Below are 25648 nucleotides of genomic sequence, written 5' to 3' on the forward strand. Positions count from 1 at the left end.
AGATAATAATGCAAATAACCTTATCTCATCTCATCTAATGTTTAAGATAAATAAAAGATAATAGAATAAAATATAAATTATATTTAAATAATAAAATTACTCTTTAAAATTCATATAATTTTTTAATATAATTTCTTAGTTTTCAATAAAAAAGAACATTTTATGTACATAAAATATTAAATTTTTTTTAATAAATTCAAATAATTTTCTTTATTTTCTTAAAATTAAAATATATTATTTAAGCAATTATTATTTAAAAATTATAAAAGTTGTAAAGTATATTTTATAAAACGAATAATTATTTCAAAATATTTATATAAAAATATAATTTTTTAAAATTATTTTTTATTTAAAAGATGTTTCTAAAATTTTTCATAAAAGTATTAAAGTTATATATTTTGAATAATTTTGTTTATAAAATATGAATAAAAAGGTATCATTATGTTCAACACACCAAAAATAAAATAAGATAAAGTAAACTATCATAGTTTGTCCTCTTATCCTCACAAGACCACCATAGGCCCATGAATAACTTTACCATAATCCTATCTATTTACATTAAGTTACATTACATTAATCAAAAGTGTGATTTAAAATGTCCAAGTCAGCCTTTAACATGCCATCACAAACATTACACAAAATTATCAGCTATTGGAGACATGATTATAAGCAGAAAAGTTACAGATTTTAGAATTAAAAATCTACATTTTAATAAAGGGGTTTCAAGATGCAATAAATAAAGCAAATTACAAATGATCATGAACGTGGAGCTGCCATTTGCATCTTCTTTATCCTATCCCCAGCCTTCACCGAGCTGTGCATTTAGACACAAAAATACGGTCAAGATTCAAGAATTCATCAACTATTGCACACATTACACAGTGCTGTCTACAAACTGCAAGCTTAATGCGCATGAGAAAGACTAAGAAATCTTGAAAAGTCAAGACAGGTCAAGTTGTTGGCCCTGAAGTAACTAGGAAACAAGCAGGTGAATATGGCATTATTGAAGACAGCGCATTATTGAAAAAACAAAGAATTAAGCATTGAGATCAAAAAGTTAAAATAAGGCACACAATGAACAATTCAGGCCTAAGAAGACTTCCAAGTGGAAGTTCAGAAGAAACAACTGAAGAGTCATCGGAAGTCAAAATGATGGAAGAACTTCTGTAATACACTAAAAGAAAACTAAAAACTAGGAAGAGAAATTCAGAAGATTCTGGCCTCGTGTTCAAAAGAATCCTTCAACGAGGCACTTCATAAGCCTCAAAAGGCACAGGAGGCTACAAGCTCAGATGAAAACAAATGTTCTGAGATTAACAACCAAGCTAACACTGAATAGGACAAAATAACATCTAGTCTAAGTGATTCTTAGAGCAAGGATTTGGATCCTCTAAAGTGAGAGGATACACTTTAGAGGATAAAGCACACTTTAGTTATTAATTAAAAATTCAAAGCTGAGATTTTGATAAAATCAAGTACATGTATAAAAAGTTCATTACAATCTCAACCATTTTTTTTAATGCTGGGTTATTAGTGCACTTTATCCTCCAAAGTGCACTCCCCTTACTTTAGAGATGCCTGCCAGGAGCAAATATCTTTTATCTACTGTAACCCATTGTAAGAGTAAGTTGTAAGTACTATTATCTTGTCAGAAGATACTGTTAAATAACAATGGTGTCGTAATCCTGGAGGTTCAGTGAAAACAAGATTATGTTGTAAGCCGGAAGAGACTGTTGTGAACAAAGAGTAGTGTTGTAACAAGCCTGGAAGTGCAGGGGCTTAGCTTATATACTAGAAGAAATAGTAGTAGAATGCCGGGGGATTCAGATTTGTTGTTTGACAAAGCAGAGTAACGGTTTAGTTAAAAAAGGACAATGTCCCCCGGAAGGAGAATTCTCTCATTTTCTGCTTCCATATATTTTTTGTTCATAAAATCTGTTTATAGTAATATTTTAGGTCGAGTACAGGATAGTAAAGTTCTTACAAATCCCCCAATATAACAAGAAGCATAATACTTTAGCAGTCTTCACAACAATAATCATGTCTATTCTAGAAACCAATACCTAGTATCATGCGGGGTGATGAATATCCACTGTGATCCTTGAGCCTCAGCAAAATCAACCAGAGTGTCCAAGCTGATTTTTCGGCTCACTGCATCCTGAAGATCAAATCCAAAATCCATAGTAGGAGACTTTATTAAGAAATGGATTCCCAAACTTCACATAATACACAATAGAAACTGGATGTGAAATTTCAAATGACTATAGACAATGACACCTAAAAATAATAGTCAAGGGAGCGACAAAAAATATAGCACCATAATTTAGACCATACAAAGGCAAAATAATAATGATGATGCTAAGTTAACAGTAGTAAACACGTATACCATAAAGACATCAAATTCATCCATTGCTCTAAAAGGGGCCTCTGTCATTTCATGAAGGGCCAATGCAAAGCACAATGTTGAAAAAGAACGCTCCCCACCTAATTATCAAAAAATATATAAATAAATATACTCAAACAACATCTAATGAAGATGTAAAATAAAATGATATTGTCCAATATATGGCCAAAATGTTAAATAAAAAATAATCACCAGAGGAATATGATGATTAATTTATATAAAAGTAGAAAGCAACACCTATTTAGACATATTATATTAATGTCCATTTAATTCATCATTGAATAAAAAATATTAGGTTACAAGTCTTAGTTATGGGATGGGGCCTGTGCTAGTACTAGGACATAGTATAAACAGGTGCGTTGGACAATTTTATGAAAGAGAAACATATTACTACATAATATGATGTTAGAAGTCATTCTTTATTTTCCATTTTCCTGTGCTAAAACGTTAAGTTTCAACATAAAACATTGATATAAATGACTGTTCCCAAAGTCTGTCTGCTTTGAGAAATTGAAATTACAAGAGAAAGATGAACAGATATTTTATCCTACAATGGTGAGTGTCTTCATTTTTCATCCTAAGATGACAGCACATTCATCATTATTATCCTACAACAAACCTGAAAGCCCTCGAGTGTCTCGAACAGCTCTGTTTGACGTATCTTGGGGCATTTGTACCTAAAACAAATGAAACAAAATAAAATAGGGAAACAGGTTTGGTCACAGGCACTGAAATCTAAGAAACATATTTAAGCATGTAACAACCAAAGTTTAACATATAACACAATTTAACACTAATTTATATCAACTTACCACAAAAAGGTTAACAACTAAATATAAAAATTTTGCAGATACGAAAAGGGGGTAAAAGACATTGCAATAGAAATACATATAACAAATGAAAACTAACTTTACCTCAATCATTAAGGTTTTCTCCTCATAATTAACTTTGATAAGTCCACTGATCCCCTTCTTTCTCAAATGGCCATTAAATCTAAGCATGAGGATGATTTCAAAAGTTAACTTTAAATGGAAGAAACAATTCCTTGTGACAGTGGAACAACGTAGTAACAAAGATGATGGTGAAAGGATTCATACTTCCAAGAAAGCTGGTGTTTCAAATAAGTAGCATTTCTCTGAAACTTTCTCTGTCGTAACTCTAAGGCTCTCTGGCAAGCCTGCAATGGAATACTTAAATTTGCTCCATAAATGCCATTAAACAAAAAAAAAATCATGTCAAAAAGTGTCTGCAATAAATGATGAATGGAGACTTGTTTCCAACAGAAGTTTAATCACAATTACACATTCATGCACTGGCACATATAATCCATTGCCTAGAGCAGACCATAAAAGGCCAAAGTAGTTACGTAAGTTCAATTAACCAAAAGATCTAAAGCATGTGGACATATCTTTTCATGTTTTATGGTAAACCACGGAGATTTTATAACTACTTGAACCCAAGTGATAAATTCACACATACCAACCAACGTCAAATTGGAGGAAGTGACTACCAGTCAGCTTAGTCCAATAACACAAAAAAAACAAATATCATCATGTGAACCTTTATGAGTTCATTACTGTAATTTCTGTAAAGTACCATAGCCCAGTGAAAGTCTTAACATTAAGTTTTAACCCGATAACCCAACTTCAGAAAATAACCTTGTTCTAAAACAAAAATAAAGAAAGGTATTAATCCACATTAGCATTTATTTTAATAGGATTACTAAAGGCTAGAAACCATAGTGCGTAGAAGTAAAGATCTAAGTAGAATTGTTATATCTGTCATGAACCAACTGCCCTAAAAGCTTAAGCTTTTGGGTATAAGTGAATGAAAGGTTTTATATCTAGCACAACTCACACAAGAGCCCTTAGCACTTGAAGTGAGGACAACACATTCCTTACTCATGCTGAAATTTAATTTATTTAGGAAATTAATGGAATAAAAAGGATTGACCTCTAGACCACAAGGTTATAAGGGTTTTGGCAGTATCTCATGAAGCAACTAATACCAAAAGCTAAATCTTTTGGTTGACCGCACACAAGTGGCTTTATATCTAACAACTTCCATAATAATTGCATTAACGGTAAGAATAAACACAACCAAAGAATACATACATCCAATTTCTGTCGAAGTGTTTTGTAAACCTGCTGCCTTTTTATAATCTTACGTTCTTTTTTGTCATACAGCATCCTAAGATCATCAATTGATTCAGAATACCTACAAAGCGAAACCAAAAACAAAGAAAATCATTATACAGGCACTCACACATATAGAAAAACAAGTTCTGCTGAGATGTAGTAACACAACAATGCAAATCAATATTATAATGTCATACCTTTGGCTCTCACGTCTAAGAGTCTGATTTAATCCTTCCAATTGGGCACTGATTTGCTCTGGGGTATGCCCATCACAACCTCCTAATGAATCAAGCTCATTCAGCGAGCAAATTATAGAAGCCTTTTCAACACTTTCCTGCAGTTTCAACCAAGGTTGGCATCAGGAATATGTAGGTACTAATATACCTATTATAATTTAAAATACATAGGGAGCTATCCGAAAATGCTTATATTTTAGTTTAAAAAATCCCATAATTCATATTTCCTGGGGACTTGGTTAAGCTAACAGCAGATTTCATAGAATAAATAGTAAGATGATCTTCATGACATAAATATATAATTTTGTTTTTTAACAAGTACTAATGAATTTCAAGACATCAAAGGATGGGAATATACAAGCAAAATATAAAGTATAAAAACATATTCAAAAAGTCACACCGGTTGGACAGAAACAAGAATGATTGCCTAAAATCCAGAGTCTAACAATACTAAACAGAAAAGGTGAGTCCAAATGATACTACAATAAACAAGTTCTAGGGAAGTTTAGAGATAGCTGGATAAATGCCTAAGATGGAAGGTTCTTTTTGTATCCACAACTGAGTGTTAAAAGGATAATAAGGTCCTTTAGAGTGGTGCATTTCTAACGGCAGTATGGAGTATCCAGCTTGAAGAAAATCCCAGAATTTATAACCACATATTTCTCCATACAGAGCTTATACGGCACAGATTTGTTGTCTTGGCTTCCTTGAAAGTTTTTGTTCATTGGGTTTCTCAAGGATGTTTCCATGTCAAACATGCAATGGGACTGACTTGCTCTTCTGAGCTGAAACATTTTCTTTTCTTGGTAATGCTTCTTGTGCCCTTTGTTGCTCTAGTAGGATCTTTGTTCTTCTGATGCAATATAGCATAAGAATAAGAATAGGGCATGCTTGCAGGATTAGGAATAACAGGATATTTATATAAATTGGGTTGTTATAGTTACTTGGGTATTTATTGGCAATTTAGTGTCATTTGGACATTTTGAATAATTTCATACTTTTGTATCGCTTGGCTATCAATCTGGGAGAACTAGTCAATGGCAGTTTCCATGACACATGAAACAAGTCATTACAAAAACCAATGGGTCCTGAGGTTTTCTGATGTCCAAATCTTTCCCAAATGAGCTATCCAAACAGGAAGAAAAAGAAAATTATGCAGACGTGATCATGCCCAACAATTTATATTTTGAAATGTCATTTACATCATGGAAAAACAGTAAGTATTATTTTGAATAATTTCTGAATTGGCAAGCTAAAAGCTTATGTTCCAATTCATTGACCAAGGCAGCAATTGAAAAATCTTATGGGAAGCTTATAAAAATAGTTTTTATAATCTAATTTATAATATAAGCCCACATGTGATAAATGATGGTTTATAGATAAATGATAGGTATATAGATAAATGATGGTTCAATCTACATATTTACATCACTAATCTAAATCAAAAAGCACCTCGCGCCTCTTTGTAAGATCAAGATAGTGTACTTCTGCCTCCTTAATATCAACTAAGACTTTGTTTTTCATGACACCATCATAATGATCCTTTGCCTGTAAATTTTTTTTAACAAAAACATCAAACACAATTTAAAAATAAAAGGATAGAAGATATTGTCAGGTATTCACTAATAAAGAAAAACCTTTTTTGTCAAACCCATTTCTTTTTCAATTTCCATAAGTTCACACTCAGCTTTCTCTAGGGCAGCAATTTCCACGTTTGCTGATTCTACATTTTTATGGCATCCAATAGAATATGCATCACATGAGATTTCAACAATTGAATCAGCATAACTGCATATGATCACACACACAAAAGAAATAAATAGTACTATATCATACCACACAGTTTGTCAAATTCTACTTTAAGATCATCTGCTTTTCCTGCTGCTTCACACCCTTTTTGCTGAAGGCCTTCCAATGTCATTTGCTCTTGTTTTATTTTTTTTTCAATTTCCTAGTGTTCAATTAGAATAAAACATTCTTTATACTTACAATTAAAAGAATGCATTATGAAATGTGCATTAGGGACCAGCACCATGTTTTAAAAAAAAAATTGGGCATAAGGCATAAGAAAAATCCCCAGGGAAGCAAGAAGCACGTTTCAGACAACTCTAGTATTCAAATAAAGTCTCCTTAATTGTTCAGTTTTAATGTCTCTTCATACTTACTAGCTTGAAAAGTAAACTTCATTACAATTTCTAATCCTTTACCACAATATCCTTCCTTTTTTACAAATTCTATAAGATTATCACTACAATTTGAGCAAAATTCAAAAGCAATTACACAAAACTTACTGTAAAACTAGTTTATTTTCATGACAGATCCAATTATAAGTTTCTTTCCTATATGACAATTGATTACTTTGCTCATATTAACAAGGGCATTAATGTGAAGTTGTCTTGATTTTATTTTTTTTTCCCCTTTCGGCTCTTCTGTTCTTGTTACCTACTGTTAGCAGAAGTGTGGGGAAAAAGACATGATCCACCAAAAAGTTGCATCCCTCAATGTCCCCCACCCCCAAGCACAAAATGGAAATATTTTCAGCAAATGTTTGTGCCTTCACCAAACTGTTAATAACACTGCACGGAAAAAGTAGGATGTCTTGTTAAAGAATTGAATAGATGATAGGGAACAAACTGAAATTTCTTTAATGAGCTCATCAACGGAGGACAAAGGTGTTGAACTATTTTCAGCAGTGCGCAAATGCATTGCCTCCTCCAAAGCAAACTTCTTAGAAGTCAAACTTTTTCCTGCATTTACACAAAGCCTCTACAAGAAGCAAGAAAACAAAACAAGTAGCAGACGAAGCACACATCAGTAAACATGAGATGAAAAATGTCATATCCTCTTACTGTTTCAGTCTGCAAATTATCCTACTCACACAAAAGTGACAAGTATTCTAAACAGTATTAATTAACTTACATTTTAAAATTTTTCTCTCTTTTGAAGGCATGACACTTTTATATGAATAGGAGGATTTGTAGGCTGAAATAGTAGGTGGATAAAGCAGTTCTCGTATGAGATTATATCGAAAGCCAAAAAACTAAAGAATTGACATTGCATATTATTTTATAAACACTTGAGTCTAAACTTATAGGGAAAAAAATCCTTGACTTTGACTGATCTGTTCTTATTAGGAACGATGTTATATAAAGGTTGAGATCACACGATGTTATATAAAGGTTGAGATCACAGTGACTTCAATTTTACCATTAAGATAAAATTTAGCAAATCAGACCTGATTATATCCCAATTACATAGGAAGAAAGCAATCGAAAAACCACCTAGACACAGATCTTTCTCTTTTAGTGAAATCTGAAAACATACTTTAAAATGAAATATTATCCTCGTAGAAATGTTATATTTCATCCTAATAGTTGTTAATAATGGACTATAGAACTTAGACCAAAATGGCATAAAAAATTAAGCAAACAGCACAATAATGCTAAATTTATTTCAAAAGATATTTTGAAGAAAGCAAAAAAAATTCAATAGTATAAAATCTAAGCAATATTTTACCTTTATAGAATTCATATTCTTGTCAAGCTCCTCAAGCTTGATCTCTGCCTCTCTTTTATTCTTTTTACAGTCATAAGCTGCCTTTTGTTCATCAGATGCTTCAATATGAAGATTCTCAATCTCATCATCGAAAGAACCAGAAAGACGACCAGTCCTTTGCCTCTTATTCGGAGGAAGAACAGTCTGCACTGAACCTCGCGAAAACCTAGAAAGAACTTAGATTAGAAAACACACTTCCTAACTTATAACTTGAAGATGCATGCATACACGAGATTTCCAACAATCTGAGGCTTTGAGCCATATTACAGAACACTAAAACTTATGTAGTGAATCAACAAAAGGGGTTGGAGCTTGGAAACACACAGATGCTTTTGGTATTGAAAGAAAATAGAAAATATGCTAACAGACAAGACAAGTATTGTATTTCAATTTTCAACACATTGGAACTATCAAGGACCAACTAGCCTGTAAGGTTAAGCTGATAGGCAGACATTTAGACATAAAAAATGGTTATATATCTTCAAACCTGCCACCTCACCCAACAGCGCTTTGTGCTTGGAATATTAACAATGCACAAGACCACTTTAGTACTACCATTTCTGTAGAAACTCCTAATTAGGAAGAATGGCTGCAAGCCTGCAACAAGGACCTAATCCCAAAACACTTTATCACTAAGGCTCTAAGCCTCTAAGACAGTGTCAAGGAAACTCACCGATCATACATATTGCAAGAAAGAAAGTAGCTACACAATAACCAAGGTAAATATTAATAACCTTTTGTTTGTTGCATAGAAAGGGGGTAAAAAGATTGGAAAGGGAAGCCCAGACTGACAAGAGAGACACCTAAGACACCATGGCAAGGAATTCACAAACACTCTCCTGCCAAGCAATCAATAGTTCAACCCAAGAAACTCAAAATCAATATATACTGGAACCTAAGCACTGTCCCAATCAGTAAAATAGAACCTTGTCATCTCTAAATCTATAAGTTTCTGCCAACTGTGTATTTTACTCAAAGATATCACTTAAATAGGAATCACAAGTAAATAAGAAATTATCTATTGACACAACCAGAGATGCATGTAGGACACACGGATAGCAATGTCAATTAACATTGACTTACATTCTACATCCATCAGCAGCATAGACCTCCTTCAAATTTCGGATCCTTTGTTCAAATGCAACAGCTTTCCCAGCATCATAATCATTAACAAGCACTTGTCTCTCAACATTTCCCTAGAGAAGTAATAAACTTATTAGAAATGCCTACAAATTATAAGGAACTCAGATTTCCTTTTTAATTTGTTGACCACATTTTGTTCTTCCACATAAAGAAGATAAGCATAATCACCAGATAAAATCAGAAAAACACAGCTAATTGAGAGCATGTGTGTGTTTACACATGTACATACAAACTTGTATAAAAGAAATTGATTAAGATGAAGAGACTTCTAATACTTTTTTTTTTAATTCAAGTTTTACCAGCCGATATGTTTGGTATACATTGTCAATAAAACTTGCCTTGTCTAGATACAACTTACCATGTAAAATGCCAAACCAGCTTTTAATTACAAATATAAAACTAGTTTTTTGCCCAAGAATGCAGCTTTTATGGTAGAATTAAGGAGCCTGAGTTAAAAGAAGCATTGAAGAAGACAGATAATGGCAAAACAATCAGATCATTAATATACTTACTGATTGAGGTATTGAAAGGTATACAAGATAAAGGCATTTGTTGGCTGACAAAGTTGTTTAACAAAATTATGAGGTCTAAGAAAATGTTGAACAGGTAGAGGAGCACTTCATTAGAAAATTAGGCCTAACTTACTCTCAAAAGCTAGCTCAAAGAAGGAGGGTTGTCTAAGCCTTATAAGAAGTATTCTAGTTCTATTCCTAACCAATGGGTGAACTTTACAGGATTAGACATCTGTTGACGGCCCAACATTCAAATTGTGAAACCAAAGAAATATCCTAAAAGATGAGAGAACTACATTCCAGTCACATACACCAAAGAGAGGCATAAAAATGCCACAAGAATTTGGCTTCATTTTCTTCTCCCATATATAGCCAAGCTAGTCAACAAGAACTAGTCCAAGGACATAGGGAAAACTTGGCACTCTCCAAAATGCCAAATGAAGAATTCCACAAAGAAACAGCTACAGAATAATGTAAGATCATATGGGGCTTACTGAGCATACAATTAATATTGGAAGTGATTAATGAATAGTCAAAAAGCATAGAACATAAAATTACTATGATAAAGGAGATTATAATAAAAGAGATTCAAAAGAATAGGTATAAGTTATCCTCCAAGTCCCAAAGCAGCATTTAGAAAAGAATGGAAAAAGACAAAAGAAAAAAAGCATAATCTATAAAGAACTTCCATTTCCTTTCAATAAGCAAGAATAAAATCCGCGAAAAAGGATATTAATTACAGTATAAGCAAAGATTATTCAATTACCAGATCCACTAAGACATTAGTCACGGTGTGATTCTCACATTGTAAGACAGAAAGTATTGATGGATGTTTTGTATCAGGAAGCATGTGATGTGGTATTGTCAACCTACATCATAAAGTAAAAAAAAAAAACATTATCACAATTAGACATAACCAGCAGAAAAGAGAATGGGACAGCCAGACAGACAAGGAGCTAATGGTGTACCTCGGGGTTGAAAAATCATAAATAATAATTTGAAGGTGACCATAGTTTACTTCGCTTGCACATTGTTTCAGAAGACGAAAATCTGAGTGATCAGTCACTATAAAAGAATTGAGCAATCTCCCAATGGCATATTCAAGGGCAACCGCCCATTTATTACCATGAAGCAACTTCTGTTAAACCATATAAACAATCCAAATAATAATTTGAACGGCAGGAAAGTAATTAACATACAACAGCCCATTTATCAATCTTAAGCAACTCCAGTTAAACCATAAAAAGCAATAGCAAATAATAATAATTTAGTACGACAATTAAACTCTACAGAAACAGCCATGTGAAGAAACCCAAAAAGAAGAAAATAAACCATATTATATCCCAAATATGACTCACTGGAGAAAAATACCGACCAATGAAATTAAAATTGTATAATTATATCACCATATTCTTTTTTTTCTTTCTCCAAGAAGGAACAGCTGTCCATAGAAGATACTTCATTTGATTTAAACCAACAGAATCTGTGTATAAACCAAGAAAGCAATGTGCAAGATATGACAAGATGGTATCACAAAATATATTACCAGGTGGGCACCAATTGGACCTATCGGAGGCATCTTGAACCTTTCATGATATCTCTCAATTATACGTAACAGATTCATCACTTTATCTCCTCCAAAAACAGCAATCTGCTTCAGAATAAGATTGTCAAAGTCATGAAGTACTGTTGATGGAACACTAAAGTAAGGAATTTTGATGAAAATGTCCTTAGTCTGTTGGATCTAATGTGGAAATGAACAAAATACATAAACATGAAAACAAAAACCTACACTCTAAGCTTAAAAAAATAGCAAAATTTGCCATACCCGATTGCTTTGGTTTTGCTGAAGATCATGGATTTGATGTGTAATACCATGATATCTTTTTTCATGAGCATGGATCTACAAAAAGCAAATGAATTATACTAACAAAATGAATGTTAAAATAAACAAAACAGAAGAGCTTCCAAAATGATATTTAACTGCCAAAAAAATACATCTTCAAGCCAATAGTCATAAAAATTAATAATTTGAAGGTACATTCAGCCACGGCCAGAAACAACATAATGCATTAAACTAATGTTGCTTATGTTGCAGAGTGTGAATTTCTTCAACTTCAAACAACAAACCATTAAATGCCTTATAAAGTATATGTATTAGCAATTGCTCAAATTAAATTGTGATGGAAGTTTGAATACAGGGAGAAACAAGCTCCAAGAATTTAATTAAACCCAATGATCAGGGGGAAATATTGAGAATAGCCCCTGGTGTTCATGGATGTATAACAGAGATGAGAGAGAAATTAATGTTTTAGAATTTGTATTGATGATGTTATACCATCATGAAAAGGAAATGTATCCCATAAGGATAAGGTGGTTACAATATGCACTAAAAGAGGGAAAAGGTTTTAACAAACTTCTCCACTGCTCAAGTATACAGTGAAAATGACTTGTCACATCAGCAAAACACATTAAAAGGAAAAACCAAATAACCATGCTAACATATGAAGGCTAAAATATAGAGTGTGAACATAAAAGTATAGATTACAGCATTTATAGATGATACTATATAAATACTGTAACATAAATTGGAGGAGTTTACAGAATTTACAGTCTTAACAACTCTAGTTACCCCTGTAAAACATATTTTAAATTATTTCTGCAGATTTGAAGACCAGCCAGAGATTCTTGGATTCAGAAACAAGCAACAGATTCTTCATCCAGAACATTTTCTATATTAAAGGTTGGATTTCTAGAGAGCTTTACAATTTCAATAAAGACTTCTCAAGAGAGAATCTGATAAGAACCACATATTAGAACCACACCACAAAAGTTAGTTATTGTAGTGGGAGAGCCCAAGGCAACCCCATATTAGAATTTCATACTTCCAATGTGGGACTCAAGTCCCATGCCTTGCAATCGAATCCTAAAAGCCCACCATGCTCCGCAGCCCCGACGCTCACGTGGGCTGGCTGTGCACTAGCCCCTTTGACTGGTCCCAGGCATAGTAGTCAATCAATCCAGCATAATGCAGCTGACACCAAAATTGCTATAGTGGGATGACCACTATTTTAGGCATTTTAAATATACCTAATATAAATTAAACTATGCATATATATGCTGAGAAGGAAAATAGAAAAAAGAGAATGTTTAGTCACCAGAAATTGTGCAGGTTTGCCAAAAATTTCGCCTGAGATATAGAAGATGGCCTGAAATGTCTGCGTGACATCAGAAGCTTTGCTGGACTTGAAGAAGACAACTAAAAACAGTCTGGGTCAGGTTGGAGGCTTCACCAGAGATGAAGAAGATCAATGAAGAATGTCTCTGTCGCGTTAGAAGCCTTGCTGGAGCGGAAGGACACTGAAAGCAGTGGAATCACAAAGAACAGAGATGAAAACACAGAATGAAGGAGAACTGAGAGATAAGAATGAGAGGGCTTAGGGCTTCGTGAGGAGGGAAAGAGAAGATATCAAAAACTACGAGGGGAGGAAAAATCCCAAGATTGTCCCCCTCAAAAGTCGCCAACGTTAAAAAACAGAGGAGCAAATCTGAATCTCCATAGCAGCCGCGACAGCTACTCCTCTAAAACGCAACTGAATCACCATAGCGGTGCCCTGCGCTATTGACTACTATGGTCCCAAGCAAACACTGCAATGCCGGCATCACCACCAGCACTGCTTGTTTGCAGTTGGAAGACATGGTGGAAGGCACTGACACCAATTGATAAGAACATTGAGAAAACGACACCAGTTATTGTAATGGAAGAGCCCAAGGCTTTATAAACCCCACATTAGAATCTCATACTTCCAATATGGGACTCAAGTCCCATACCTTGCAATAGTATCCTTAACAAAATCTCACTCTAGGGAGAATAAGAGTAAGCCAGCAAAGAGGACACCAAGAGCATCAAGAGTCTAAATTTTCTTATTCTAATTAAGTATCTGGACTCATAAAAACATCATGCATCCAAAATTTTAGAAAACTATAGAATCAGATGGTACAAATTGGCCCTTATAAAGCATAGTTAAGCTGTTTTCTAGCATATTTTGTTGGAGCACAATGCTAGCATTTTTAAGGGTGCTCATTTATTAGAATTTCCAGAGCAGAAATAAAATAACCAAAAATGAAGAACAGTTCAGAGAGAACCAGAGTTATGAATCTAATGTAAATTACTTTTTAAGTTATCTAAAGAGATCTGAATTCCGAGGAAACCCCTCTAAGAGACTAACCAACCAACAGTTGTCAGTCGTAACAGAATGATGCTCAGTGCATACAATTTTACACAAGCATATTAGGAAACTTAACCAAAGCTAAAACTGACATCCTTTAACCCTATATCTGTTATTGATAGGCTTACATTGATGGTCTTGCTTTGGATTTCTGGCATAGCTCCTTTCTTTAAAAAACATTGTATTAAAAATAGAAAAAGAAAGCACACCCAGTTCTTTGCATAGCCATTCTGACAGACACTTCATTTGCTACATGAGAAAGTAGACAGACTTATTGTATTTTTTGTTTCATTATGTTCATAGTTTCTTCAAGTTTGACTGCAATGTAGGAAACCTTTCATCCTCCCCTCTTTGCATTTTCCTGGTGTTTTCTCCAACAAAATTGCTCATTTTTTAAATCAAAAAATCTTCCAAAGTGGAAAACATAAAGAACAGGGCACAAGCAAGCGTGTCACATTTGTAAATCTAAGTCATGACAAGTGCAAAATTCATTTTTCCAAAGGTTACAAAGCCAGCACTCATCATGAAGAAAGAAACTTGCAGCTTATTATCTGTTACTCTGTACAAATCAATTTATTGATAATGGTTCTTAAAGTCCAAAATTCAGATTTATTGCATGTTTGGTTTAGTTTATTCTAAAGAATTAATCAACTCTTTTCAACATTCTAAAATTTGAAAAAAAATATTATATATATATATGGAGAAGGATCATTCTCATACTAGTGTAAGTTTAAAAACTTTTACACTCGATCTGAACTTTTCTTTTAACTTACATTTAACAGCCAATAAAATAATAAATTATAATCTGTCAAATGTAAATTAAATGAAAAGTATAATAGTTTTTAAACATACACTGGTGTGAGAAGATTTTGCCCCTATATACAGCTTACACAAGACTTAGATTTACAATAAAAAAGTATAAAAAGCTTGTCAAAAAATTCCATCAAAGGAACCAAAACTGAAACCATAAACAAAATTTGTTGGCACAACAACCAACAAGAGAATACAGATCTAGCAACACACCTTATCAGCTATCTTTCGGATTTCATCATTTTGCCTATGTATGCTGCTCATTAGCAAAGCCTCTTCTTCTTTCAATCTAGCACAGGAACAAACTATTAGGAAATGGAACTTCAAATTCAAGTAAAACACACAAATATGAAAAACTGCACAATAAAATCATTAACCTTTTCAGCTCTAACTCAGCAGCACGAACCTCATCTTGAAGCCCCTTCAGTTTCTCCTCCAATTCAGATTCTTCAGCCTGCATTATTATGAAAAACAAGAGCATTTAAGCTTATAAAAAGGAATGGGACTGTTATCATATATTAGTCATTTCAAACTAGGAAGTAGATCAAAACCAGGGTACAAAGAGTGATATAGCAATAGCAATGTTTTTTGGACATTTGAAACATCAAAGTTAACATGATATATCAAACATCAATATTGTTAAAAATGTCTTGTTATGCATTATATTTATTTAATTTGAATACTTGGAAAATTATTATATTTAATTTATTATATAGAAAAAATTAACACTGCATCATATTTTCAACATTTAAAACTGGATGAGATTACAATTTATTATGTAAAGAAAAACATTAAACTATTTTCAATTTTGAATTGGAGATCTTTCCCAATTCAAGAATCAGCATTTGGATTTGGATTTTGTTTCATACTGTAAGAATTATCATATCCAAATTTAATGACAAGCTGTGAAAAAATATCGCAAGAAACCAACAAGCAAAGAAAATGTTTACTAGTCAGAGAAAAGAACCACACCTTTTGATAACTTTAAAAAATTAAATTGGAAAAATAAGCAAAAACACCACAAAGAAAACAAAGCATTTGGATTTGCAATTTTGTTTCATACTGTAAGAATTATCATATCCAAATTTAATGACAAGCCGTGAAAAAGTATCGCAAGAAACCAACAAGCAAAGAAAATGTTTTACTAGTCAGAGAAAAGAACCACACCTTTTGATACCTATAAAAAATTAAATTGGAAAAATAAGCAAAAACACCACAAAGAAAATAAAGCAGTAGCAGAGACATAAAGTAAGGAACAAGAACCATAAACAAACAAATTATCCATAACCAGGGAATTGGAGAAACCTGGGTATTTTTTACATGCTGCTCCTGAATATCCTGCACTTGTTGTTTAAGTGTTTTAAGTTGCTTTACCATCTTCTGTATGTTGCTAGTTTTGCATTTACAGTCGTGCTCAAGTTCGAGTGCTTCTTTCTTGGCCTTCATGGGGGTGGGAGGAAATGAATTGACAACAGACAGAACAACAAGTATGAGAAATAAAAATCAAAAGCATGATAATGATAAAAGTATAAAAATAATCATCCTAAAAGCGAAAGTATCCGAGACCCAATAGTTCAAGTAAAACGACAAGCATAAAGCTGAAGTAACAGGGCATAAATCAGAAATGGTAAAACAAAGAACGAAAATTATCAGTCCTGTTATGCTATGAAACTTTCATCTACATATTGTCCAAAAGCATCTGACAAAAAGGTGATTAGCAGTAAAATCTCTCACTTCCAACATACCAGAGACACAGATTGGTTTAAATTTCCTTTCATTTGCTTAACTTGTGATGTCTTTTCCAACATACTTGCAATTTCAACTTTCTTCTTGGAGCAGCTTTCCCTTAACTTTTCAATGCAATGCTGCAAAAGAAATTATAGTCCAATTTATTGCCATGTAATATAATAAACACAGAAATAGAAACAGTTGAAAATAGCAGACATATTCTTAAAATACAGTATGGAAAGTCATATTCTTAAACCACAAATACAGTATGAAAACTTTACTGAGAGACTAGCACAAGGCCTAAATAATACATACCAGTTGTTGATCAATCTTAGCTTGGCAAGTAGGAATCCGGTTTTTCAGCTTTTCAATCTTTACATTTTGTTCCTCTAGCTGCTTGTCCACATCATAAACCCATGACCACGCAAGTTTCTTCTTTAACTGCTGAACCTGCATGGATATTAGTTCAACATGTTCCATACTTTTAATTTTAACTTGCAGCTCATTAAGTTCCTTCTCTATGGGCCTTATTGCAGTCTCTAATTCTTCAACTATTACATGTGCAGTAGTTATTTCATTGGATATGCTTTCCAGAAGATCATTGACTTGCTGAAGAAGTGTGGCCTTGTAAAAAAACTGTTTAATGAAGTGTCAGCATTGCTTCTTAATAAGCTTTAAGAAAATAATAACATCAACATGAAGAGGTAACCTTAAATTTATCTTTGTTATTCCCAGAATGCAAAAATTCTCTGCTTTTGTCTTGACTCATAATTACACAAGGATTCTCCACATCAATCTGCAAAACAAATAGATTGAAGAAAAGTTGCAAGAAAAATAAAAGAACAGGAAAAGGAATTGTTAAATATATGTAATTATAGTAATAAGGCAAGTTTATCTTTGTAATTATGTTAATTAGGCAACTGAATATTATGTAAATATTTTGTAATTATTGCTATTATCAACATAAATATATGCTCCATTATATAGTTGAAACACATGGATTCATCCACATGTTCTCTCACTTTTCTCCCGTTCAACATGGTATTAGAGCCTAACATGAGACTAACTTTAATTTGTATATCTTTGGTGGGCCTACTGCCCATTAGTAAAATTTTTTACCAGAAAATGTCTTCATTTATGGTTTCCAGTCTTCTTCACTACTGTTTACCACTGGTATATTGATCTAACAACTTTTTGCACTGTTTCAAAAACTTTTTTTGGTGACTTTACGGTTGGTGACTATGCAATTTGAACCAGCTCGTCATGCGCAACCCAACACAGCTGGACCTACATCGATTGGAGCTTCAATGTGCCCTCACTCACTGCAGGGGGTGGCAGCACGTGACGCAATTTCTCCAACCTTCACTGACACCAACAGCCATTTCCTTTTCCTTCTGGATTTGTGGGTAGTTTGGTTGTTTTTGCTTCCTTTAGCCATTGTTTGGCATTTTTACAATATTCACGCTAGTTTCTCTTGGTTTTGCTTTGTCTCATGGCCCAAGTAGCATTATGTGCCCCTAGTTATGCCCTCAACATTGGCTCATCTTTATATCTTATTAAGAAAAATTAGGGATTAACCCTAATTACAAAACACACTGTAGAACTTCGAGGGTCTGCATCTCTCAATGCCATAAAAGCCCAATTTCCTCTCACACATCACATGCGGATAATCTCCCTTCTTATTTACCGGCAACATGCCTTATTCAAACTAATTCACCTAACACCCCTCTCTAAAGCTTCACCTTGCCCTCAAGGTGAAGGATTACATAACTCCACTAGGGTCCCACTGTCTAAAGCATAAAAATTGCTGTCTCTTTTCCCCATAGCTAGAGATGCAACAGTAGCATAAGTTTCCCCCCACAATCAATGAGTATTACCACCTTCCTTCCTCCTATCATCCCCCATAGCTTCCATGAAATTTTGGAACAAAGCCTGGCAATGGTGTACAAAGATAGTTGAAGAGCCTTATAACTCCCTTCATCTTGCTTCTAGCAATCCCTAGTTTTTGCCTCATCCTCATCTGCTATCTACATTATCATAACATGCTAACATTAATTCTTACAAACATGCTCAGGTCCATACTTCTCATCACATCTAAAGCATAACCCTTTTTTTAACTTGTCCCGAACCTCTTCATTTGATAATTGCCTCAATCCTCCAATTCTTCCTCGGTTCAAGCCTTGGCTTTCCCAATATATTGTTGGAAGATACTGCAGATGAAACTCCTCCCACCGTCCCTGTTGGCAAATTCTTTGGAGTAGATTCAAGTGTGATTGTTCTTGTAGTTGCAGCAGTTGTATTTCTGTATTCTCCACTTGGCCAACCCCTTACTACACTTCCTCTGCTATTCAAGGCCAGAGTCTTTCGATCAATCATGTCAGCTTTGTCCATCATGTCAAATAGTGAATTTGGTTCATGTAACCTCACCTCTTCCCTTATTTCCTCCTTCAACCCATTCAAGAAAGATCCCTATCAAATATTCTGGGTCTGTCCCTCTCAAAGGTCCAGCATACAATTCAAATTTCTCCCTAAATTCCTCCACTGGTCTTGTTTGCTTCAAGCTTAATAATAGTTCAAAAGGATTATATGTCATAGAAAGTTGAAATCTTCAAATCAGTGTTAGTGTTGCCTTCAATCCTTCCCATGATGGATTAGGAGTGCAAGATTCCCACCATTGAAACCATCACAACGCCTTTCTTTCCAAAGCTACCATCATTGCTTGCAATTTCTCATCTTTGGTGACCCTTTTAATATGAAAGTACCTCTCTATCCAATTAGCCGACTCATGCATCTTCGCCACAAAAAACAGGAATTTCAAACCTTCTACATCAATCTCCTACTAACTCCTTAAAGTTCTCGCCTTCCTCCTCTATTCCACCTGGTGCGCCCCCATTTCCACTTCCACTAGGCTAAGGACCACCCCTTTCGCTTGCGATTCTGTTCATATTGTTAGCAAGGTTCTCTATTGTCTCTTCTATCTTCTTGAATTGTGCTTTTAGAAGTTCTTCCCTTGTTTCTTGCATTTCTTTATCTTTAGATGCTTGTAACTACTCAGCCTCCCTTTCATTCTTCCAGCTTTCAAGAACCCTCTCCATTTCCTACAAGTGTGACTCCATCTGAGTGTGGACCATGTATCACAGCTCCCTAGTTTGAGAGCTTTGATACTAGTTCATAGAAACTACATATCTTTATTAAGCAAAATTAGATATGAGCCTAAATACAAAAAATACACTGCAGAACTTTGAGGATTTGCACCTCCCAATTCCATAAAAGCCCAATCTCCTCTCAAAAATCACCTGCCATCCCTCTTTAATCTCCCCTCTCATATATAGGCAACATGCCTTGTTCAAACTCACATAACTAACCAACTAATGGATAACTAAATAACTACTAATGGGGGTTAACTAGGTAATATATTTAAACAAACTCTTAATAGGGGGGAGGGGGATTACCTAACAGGTACAAGGAGCGTCCTCTAGCTCCACTACCTTCGTTGTGCACACCAATAATCCCTTCATTGATATTCCTCATACTCGTCTTGCCTTATGGGTCCTTGATTCTAGGACTACTCACTATATTTCAATTTTTTTACTATGATATTAAAAATCAACTTGGTGTTTTCATTCGTACATTGCATAGTGATAATGCTTGTGAATATTTGTCTCAAGCTTTTTAAAATTTTATGGCTTATAATGGCATTCTTCATCAAACTTCTTGTACCCATACCCCTCAACAGAATGGAATTAATCAAAGAAAAAATACACCTTAATGAAACTACTCACACTCTTTTTCTTTAAAATAATATTCCTCATCATTTTAGAGTGATGCTGTCCTTATAGCCTATTATTTAATTAATTGGATGTCTTCTTCCTTCTTTAACAATCAAATACTGCACTCTCTCGTTTCCTGATTAATCTTTACATTCTCTTCCTCCTTGTGTCTTTGAATCCACTAGTTTCTTCATAATCTTAGTCAATGACTTGACAAGCCCTCTATTTGTACTCACAAATATGTTATTCTTGGTTACACTCAATCGCAAAAAAGTCATGAGTATTACTCTTTGACTCTTAATCGTTATCTCATCTCAACTGCTGTTACCTTATTTTAGTCGATTGTTTTTTGGGTCTTCTCCTTCTCTTTCACCTTCTAAATCTCATTTTGAATCTATCACACTTCCCTTTTGTCTCTTCCTCCTATTTCTATTATTTCTCAACCATAAAAAACATCATCTCTTTCAAATAGTCTCCTTCAGCATCCTTTGTAGGTATACCACAAACACAACCACACATCCTCTTTGCCGCCGCCAGTCATTGATGTGCCTTCTTTAGACTTACTTTCGACAACAATTCTTCCACTTCCTCTGGCCTTACCTCCCAAGTCTAATCTTCCTATTGTTCTTCGAAAAAGTATATTCTCTACTTGTAATCTCTTTTTTCATTATATTGCGTTAACGTATCATCGTTTGTCTCCTTCCAATTATACTTGTCTTTTCCTCATTGTCTTTCATTTCTATTCCTAAAACTACAAATGATGCTATCTCTCATTCTGGTTGTCAACAGGTGTCAATCGCTAAGATGTGTGCACTTCAAAGCATTCACACTTAGGACTTTGTTCCTCTTCTTTTGGAGAAGTCTATTGTTAGTTGCAAATGGATTTACACTGTTAAGATTGGCCTTGATGGTTATATTGATCACCTTAAAACTCGTCTGATGGCTATAAGCTATACCCAAATCTTTGGTTTAAATTATGGTAATACATTTTCTCTAGTAGCTAAAATGGTCTTTGTTCACCTATTCTTATCTAACGCTATAATTCGTCACTAGCCCCTTTACCAACTTATATCAAAAATGCATTTTTCCGTGATGATCTCTTAGAAGAAATATATATGAAACAACATCTTGAATTTGTTACTCAGAGGGAGTATTTTGAATTAGGCTGTCATCTCCAAAAATTCTTATATAGATTTAAACAATCTTCTTGGGCATAGTTTGATCACTTCAATATTGTAGTTTAAGAATTTGAAATGACTCAAAGTGAAATTGATCACTCAACTATCGTCATTATGCCTCAAGATGCATTTATTTGATTATTTATGTTGATGACATTGATATTACTAGTAATGATCACCATGGTTATTAGTTATTATTACACAGATAAAGCAACATCTATGTCATCATTTTCAAACAAGATCTTGACAAACTTCGATACTTCTTGAGAATAGAGGAGGCACAATCTAAGAAGGCATTCTGGTTTTTCAAAGGAAGTAAACATTGGATGATTTAGAGTAAGCTGTATTGATAGGTACCAAGCCTGTAGACACTCCTTTAGATCCTAAATTCTAAATTTTTCCCAAGTCAAGGAGAGCCTATTTTTTATCAAAGTATAGGAGGCTTGTTGGAAAACTGAATTATCTTATTGTCACTCATCCAAATATCTCTTATGTAGTCAATGTAGTAAGTCATTATCTTAACTCTTCTTGTGAAGGACATTGGAATGCGATAATTTGCATTTTAAAATACATCAAAGGAGCTCCATAAAAATTACTCTTGTATGAAGATATAGGTCACACTCAAATTGTGGGTTACTCTATTGCATAGTAGTCGATAGTGTGCTACAATGGAGCAAAGCAAAGCGACACAAATCACTATAACGGTCAAAGTTATGCAAATCATGGCCGCGTTCACAGCAAATCACAACCGCTATCTTATACATGATGAAAATGTCAAATATATTCATGCCCTTGCCTTGTTTGAACTCAAGGTTATCAAACCCTAGGTGCTCTCGGTCACCATCCCTGACAACTTTTGCTTCATCCAGTGAGCTTCATGGTGGCTAGCAACTTTTTCCAGCCCAAATCTAGTGCAGGTCACCATTTCCAGCCAGGTTCCGGTCATCTTCATCTTCAGCGAGACCCACATATTAGTGCCTTTATTTCCAGCAAGACCCACTCTGTTCTGTTTTGTTTTTGTTTTCTGTTTTGTTCTTGAACCCCTCCAAAGGACTGAAAGTATAATTTTCAGCTCATATCTTTAATTTGGGTATTTTATCTTATTTTTCAGCATACAATGTGTAGTGTAATTTATATTAGGTGTATTGCAAATCTTCAAAATAACAGTCATTACACTACCCACTATAGCATTTTTGGGGTCAGCCATTCCATGAAGCTATTCAGAATTGACTACTATGGGTGAACACAGTGATGGGATATCTTATATTTTAGCCACATATACACAACAGAGGCTTTTATTAATGAATTCAATTAAAACAACTTCTCAATAAAATAGATCATTAGGCATGACCTACTAACAAGTACATTAGTTCTTCCAGCCCTCCACCTTCATAAAGATAACTTAGAAACCAACTATACCACCACTAATATTTTTTAACATTTTTATTGTTACAATGCAGTAAAGCATACGCCCAAGTTAAGATATCACACGGTAATATAAGATAGTATATTCAAAAAAACACTGCCATAGAAGAGAAAGCCTACATTAAAATGCTCAATGATTTCTTGAAGATCTGCTTTCCGACTGACAACTTTCTTTCCTGTCAACAATCCCAGATAAAGAATATAACAGTGAATAAAACATCCATGAAAATCACTCACAGAAAGTCTTCTCAATGGGATTACTGAAATGTTTAATTCATAACCTTTCAAAACTTTGTTGATTGTATTGTTTTCTTTGATAAACAGTACACCCAATATGGTATAAATTCATGATCAACAAAGAATATACAAAAGTTGGATTAAAATATTCAAACAGATAAAATAATTGAAAAATAATAATAAAGAAAACATGCAGAATGATAAATCGTTTGGAATTCTTTAAATCAAATCACAGCAGCTCAAAATAAGTTATTTAAGAAGGAAATTATGAGTACATGGAAATCGACTTAAAGTTAAATTCAACAAGTTAAACTGCAATTACAAGAATTTGCTAAATATCTCTTTGGAACCCCTTTAGAACCCACTCAATTTTGTATTCACTCACCATACACTGACATTCCACTGTTCAAGTCATTTTGTTTACATCTGTAACTGTGTTCATGCACCATCAAAAACATAACAAATAGTATGTCTCATGAAAACAATTACAAGCACAAGCAAGCACACCTTGGTGGTCTTTCAATGTAGTAGAACTTGTGGATTCAGATATCCTACGTTCTACAATGATAACATCACCATATATTTCAGGCTTGAAAGCATCCTCTCCTTCATTGTGAATTTCAACTTGGATGACAGCATTACTACAGAGAGACATCAGAAAAAATAACTGTGTAAAAACATTATATTGGCCATTATCATTTACAATTCCAGTGGAAATTTTAACAAATTTGTTTGTTTGGCTCTTTCTTTTAATGAAAGAAGAAAGTAAAAAATATTCTTACCAAAGGATATAAGAAGAAAACGTGATATTCTAATTCCCCCGTAATATAAATCACTTCAAAAAAAGTATCATGTAAAAACTACAATTAAAGAAAAACTGATTCCCATTCCCACTAGCCTCAAACCCGTTTTTAGAAGTTGGTTCAATTCTTCCATTTTCTAGTTTGGATACGAGAGTCTAGAACCTTGATTCTTCAGGTTCTGGATCCTTTCCATTAAAATGGCTGCACGTTTTATTTTATCCCTACCCATTCTCTTACTGAGAAATTCCTCATTGAAAATCCCTTTGGAACCCCAATGCCCCTTCTAAGCTCAAATTATCCATTTGAACACCAGCACTGGGTCATGGGCAAAGAAACCCCACCATGCAAAGTGAAAGAGATCGAAAGAGTAGAAATGGTACATTTACCTGGCACCAGTTTTAATGAAATCCTTGAGAGTGGATGCCCTTTGAGTCCCTTTGGCTCGACAACCAAAAGCAACACACAATGCAGTTAGGATTGCACTCTTGCCACCTGTGAATGCAAAAGCCAAACAAAAACAATGATTCATTGGACAACAATTTTGAGGCAGCATTATTTTTCCCTAATCCATGACACTAAACACTAAATCCTAAATAAAGTAAAAAGGTTCAGAACTAGCATCGCGAATAGCCTTGTTCACATACACATAACGAAGCAGAAAATTCAATAAAAAAAAAAAAGAAAGGAAAACTAACTTCCATTTTGCCCGGTGATGAAATTGACGTGGTTTCCAAACTCGGTCTCGTGACTGGAGTGGCACATGAAGTTCTCGAGTCGAAGTCTCTTGATGATGCCTGCAGTGGAATGCTGAAGAGTGGGGGAAACCCTAGAACTGGATTCCCCCATCATATGATATGCTTCCTTCTTCCACCGGAATAGGAATCGGATGGTTCAGCTCAGAATCGAAGCCAACACGGAGAGAAAAAGAGAGAGAAAGCGCATTAACGAATGGAATTGAAAGCGGTGAAGAAGAGAACAGAGCGACTTATGAGAGAAGCAAAATAATAAAAGAGAAAAAAAAGCAAAAGCAAAATTCTGAATGGCGGGAACTGAAGGGAAGGGTTTTTCCTATTGGGTTGGGCTGTTTTAATTTGTTGGGAGTTGGGTTTAGGAATCTTTTTACAAAATTACATATTGATTAAAGAAATTTTAAAAATTATTAAATAATTAATTAAAGAGAAAATAATAATTATACGATCCAATACATGATTAAATAATTAATTAAGGACAATAATTCAATATAAAAGTATTTCTAAGAACAAGGTTCTTAAGAATTTATTTGAATTGTAATAACGTATTTTATCTTTCAACCATGTGACAATTTTAATAATGTATTATTTAGTATACAATGGGAGTAAGAGTGAAAATAGCAAGTGAAAGCTCTCGTAAAAAACCTCCTGTATTGTACCCAAACCTTCAACTACTGCAATAACAATTATAAGATTTCATTATTATATTTTTGTTGTATTGTTTTGTTTTC

At 34.0% G+C, this 25648-nt stretch overlaps 1 protein-coding gene across 2 annotated transcripts; it reads right to left on the reverse strand.

The window, feature by feature from the left end:
• Nucleotides 1–504: 504 nt before the first annotated feature.
• LOC113864902 (structural maintenance of chromosomes protein 6A-like) lies at nt 505–25227 on the reverse strand. 2 transcript variants are annotated; one of them, XM_027499126.1, is made up of 28 exons: nt 24864–25227; nt 24555–24660; nt 23873–24006; nt 23249–23304; nt 17465–17551; nt 17071–17391; nt 16773–16892; nt 16333–16467; nt 15405–15481; nt 15241–15316; nt 11817–11891; nt 11535–11639; nt 10957–11126; nt 10755–10857; nt 9417–9529; nt 8295–8499; nt 7413–7544; nt 6615–6729; nt 6416–6501; nt 6231–6326; nt 4740–4876; nt 4519–4621; nt 3502–3581; nt 3319–3397; nt 3024–3081; nt 2387–2484; nt 2064–2158; nt 505–814 (listed from the first exon to the last, which is right to left on the reverse strand). In XM_027499126.1, the coding sequence occupies exons 1-28, from the start codon at nt 25015–25017 to the stop codon at nt 757–759; spliced, it is 3174 nt and encodes a 1057-aa protein (XP_027354927.1). In that variant the 5' UTR covers nt 25018–25227; the 3' UTR covers nt 505–756. The 2 variants fall into 2 exon arrangements, 1 of the variants encoding a protein (XP_027354927.1); XR_003504935.1 differs by lacking the exons at nt 505–814; nt 2064–2158; nt 2387–2484 and having other exon boundaries at nt 3025–3081; nt 3502–3594; nt 24864–25164.
• Nucleotides 25228–25648: the final 421 nt, after the last annotated feature.

The sequence above is a fragment of the Abrus precatorius genome, unplaced genomic scaffold (genome assembly GCF_003935025.1).
Source record: "Abrus precatorius isolate BTA unplaced genomic scaffold, Abrus_2018 Scaffold4, whole genome shotgun sequence".
Taxonomy (NCBI): Eukaryota; Viridiplantae; Streptophyta; class Magnoliopsida; order Fabales; family Fabaceae; genus Abrus; species Abrus precatorius.

Bases quoted from the DNA above. Each gene is read 5' to 3' on its own strand.
- LOC113864902 (XM_027499126.1), bottom strand. From the start codon at position 25,017: ATGATGGGGGAATCCAGTTCTAGGGTTTCCCCCACTCTTCAGCATTCC. The intron at 23,305-23,872 runs GTGTGCTTGCTT...GATTGTTGACAG, and splicing joins TACATTGAAAGACCACCAAG to GAAAGAAAGTTGTCAGTCGG. The intron at 3,398-3,501 runs GTATGAATCCTT...CCTCATGCTTAG, and splicing joins AAACACCAGCTTTCTTGGAA to ATTTAATGGCCATTTGAGAA.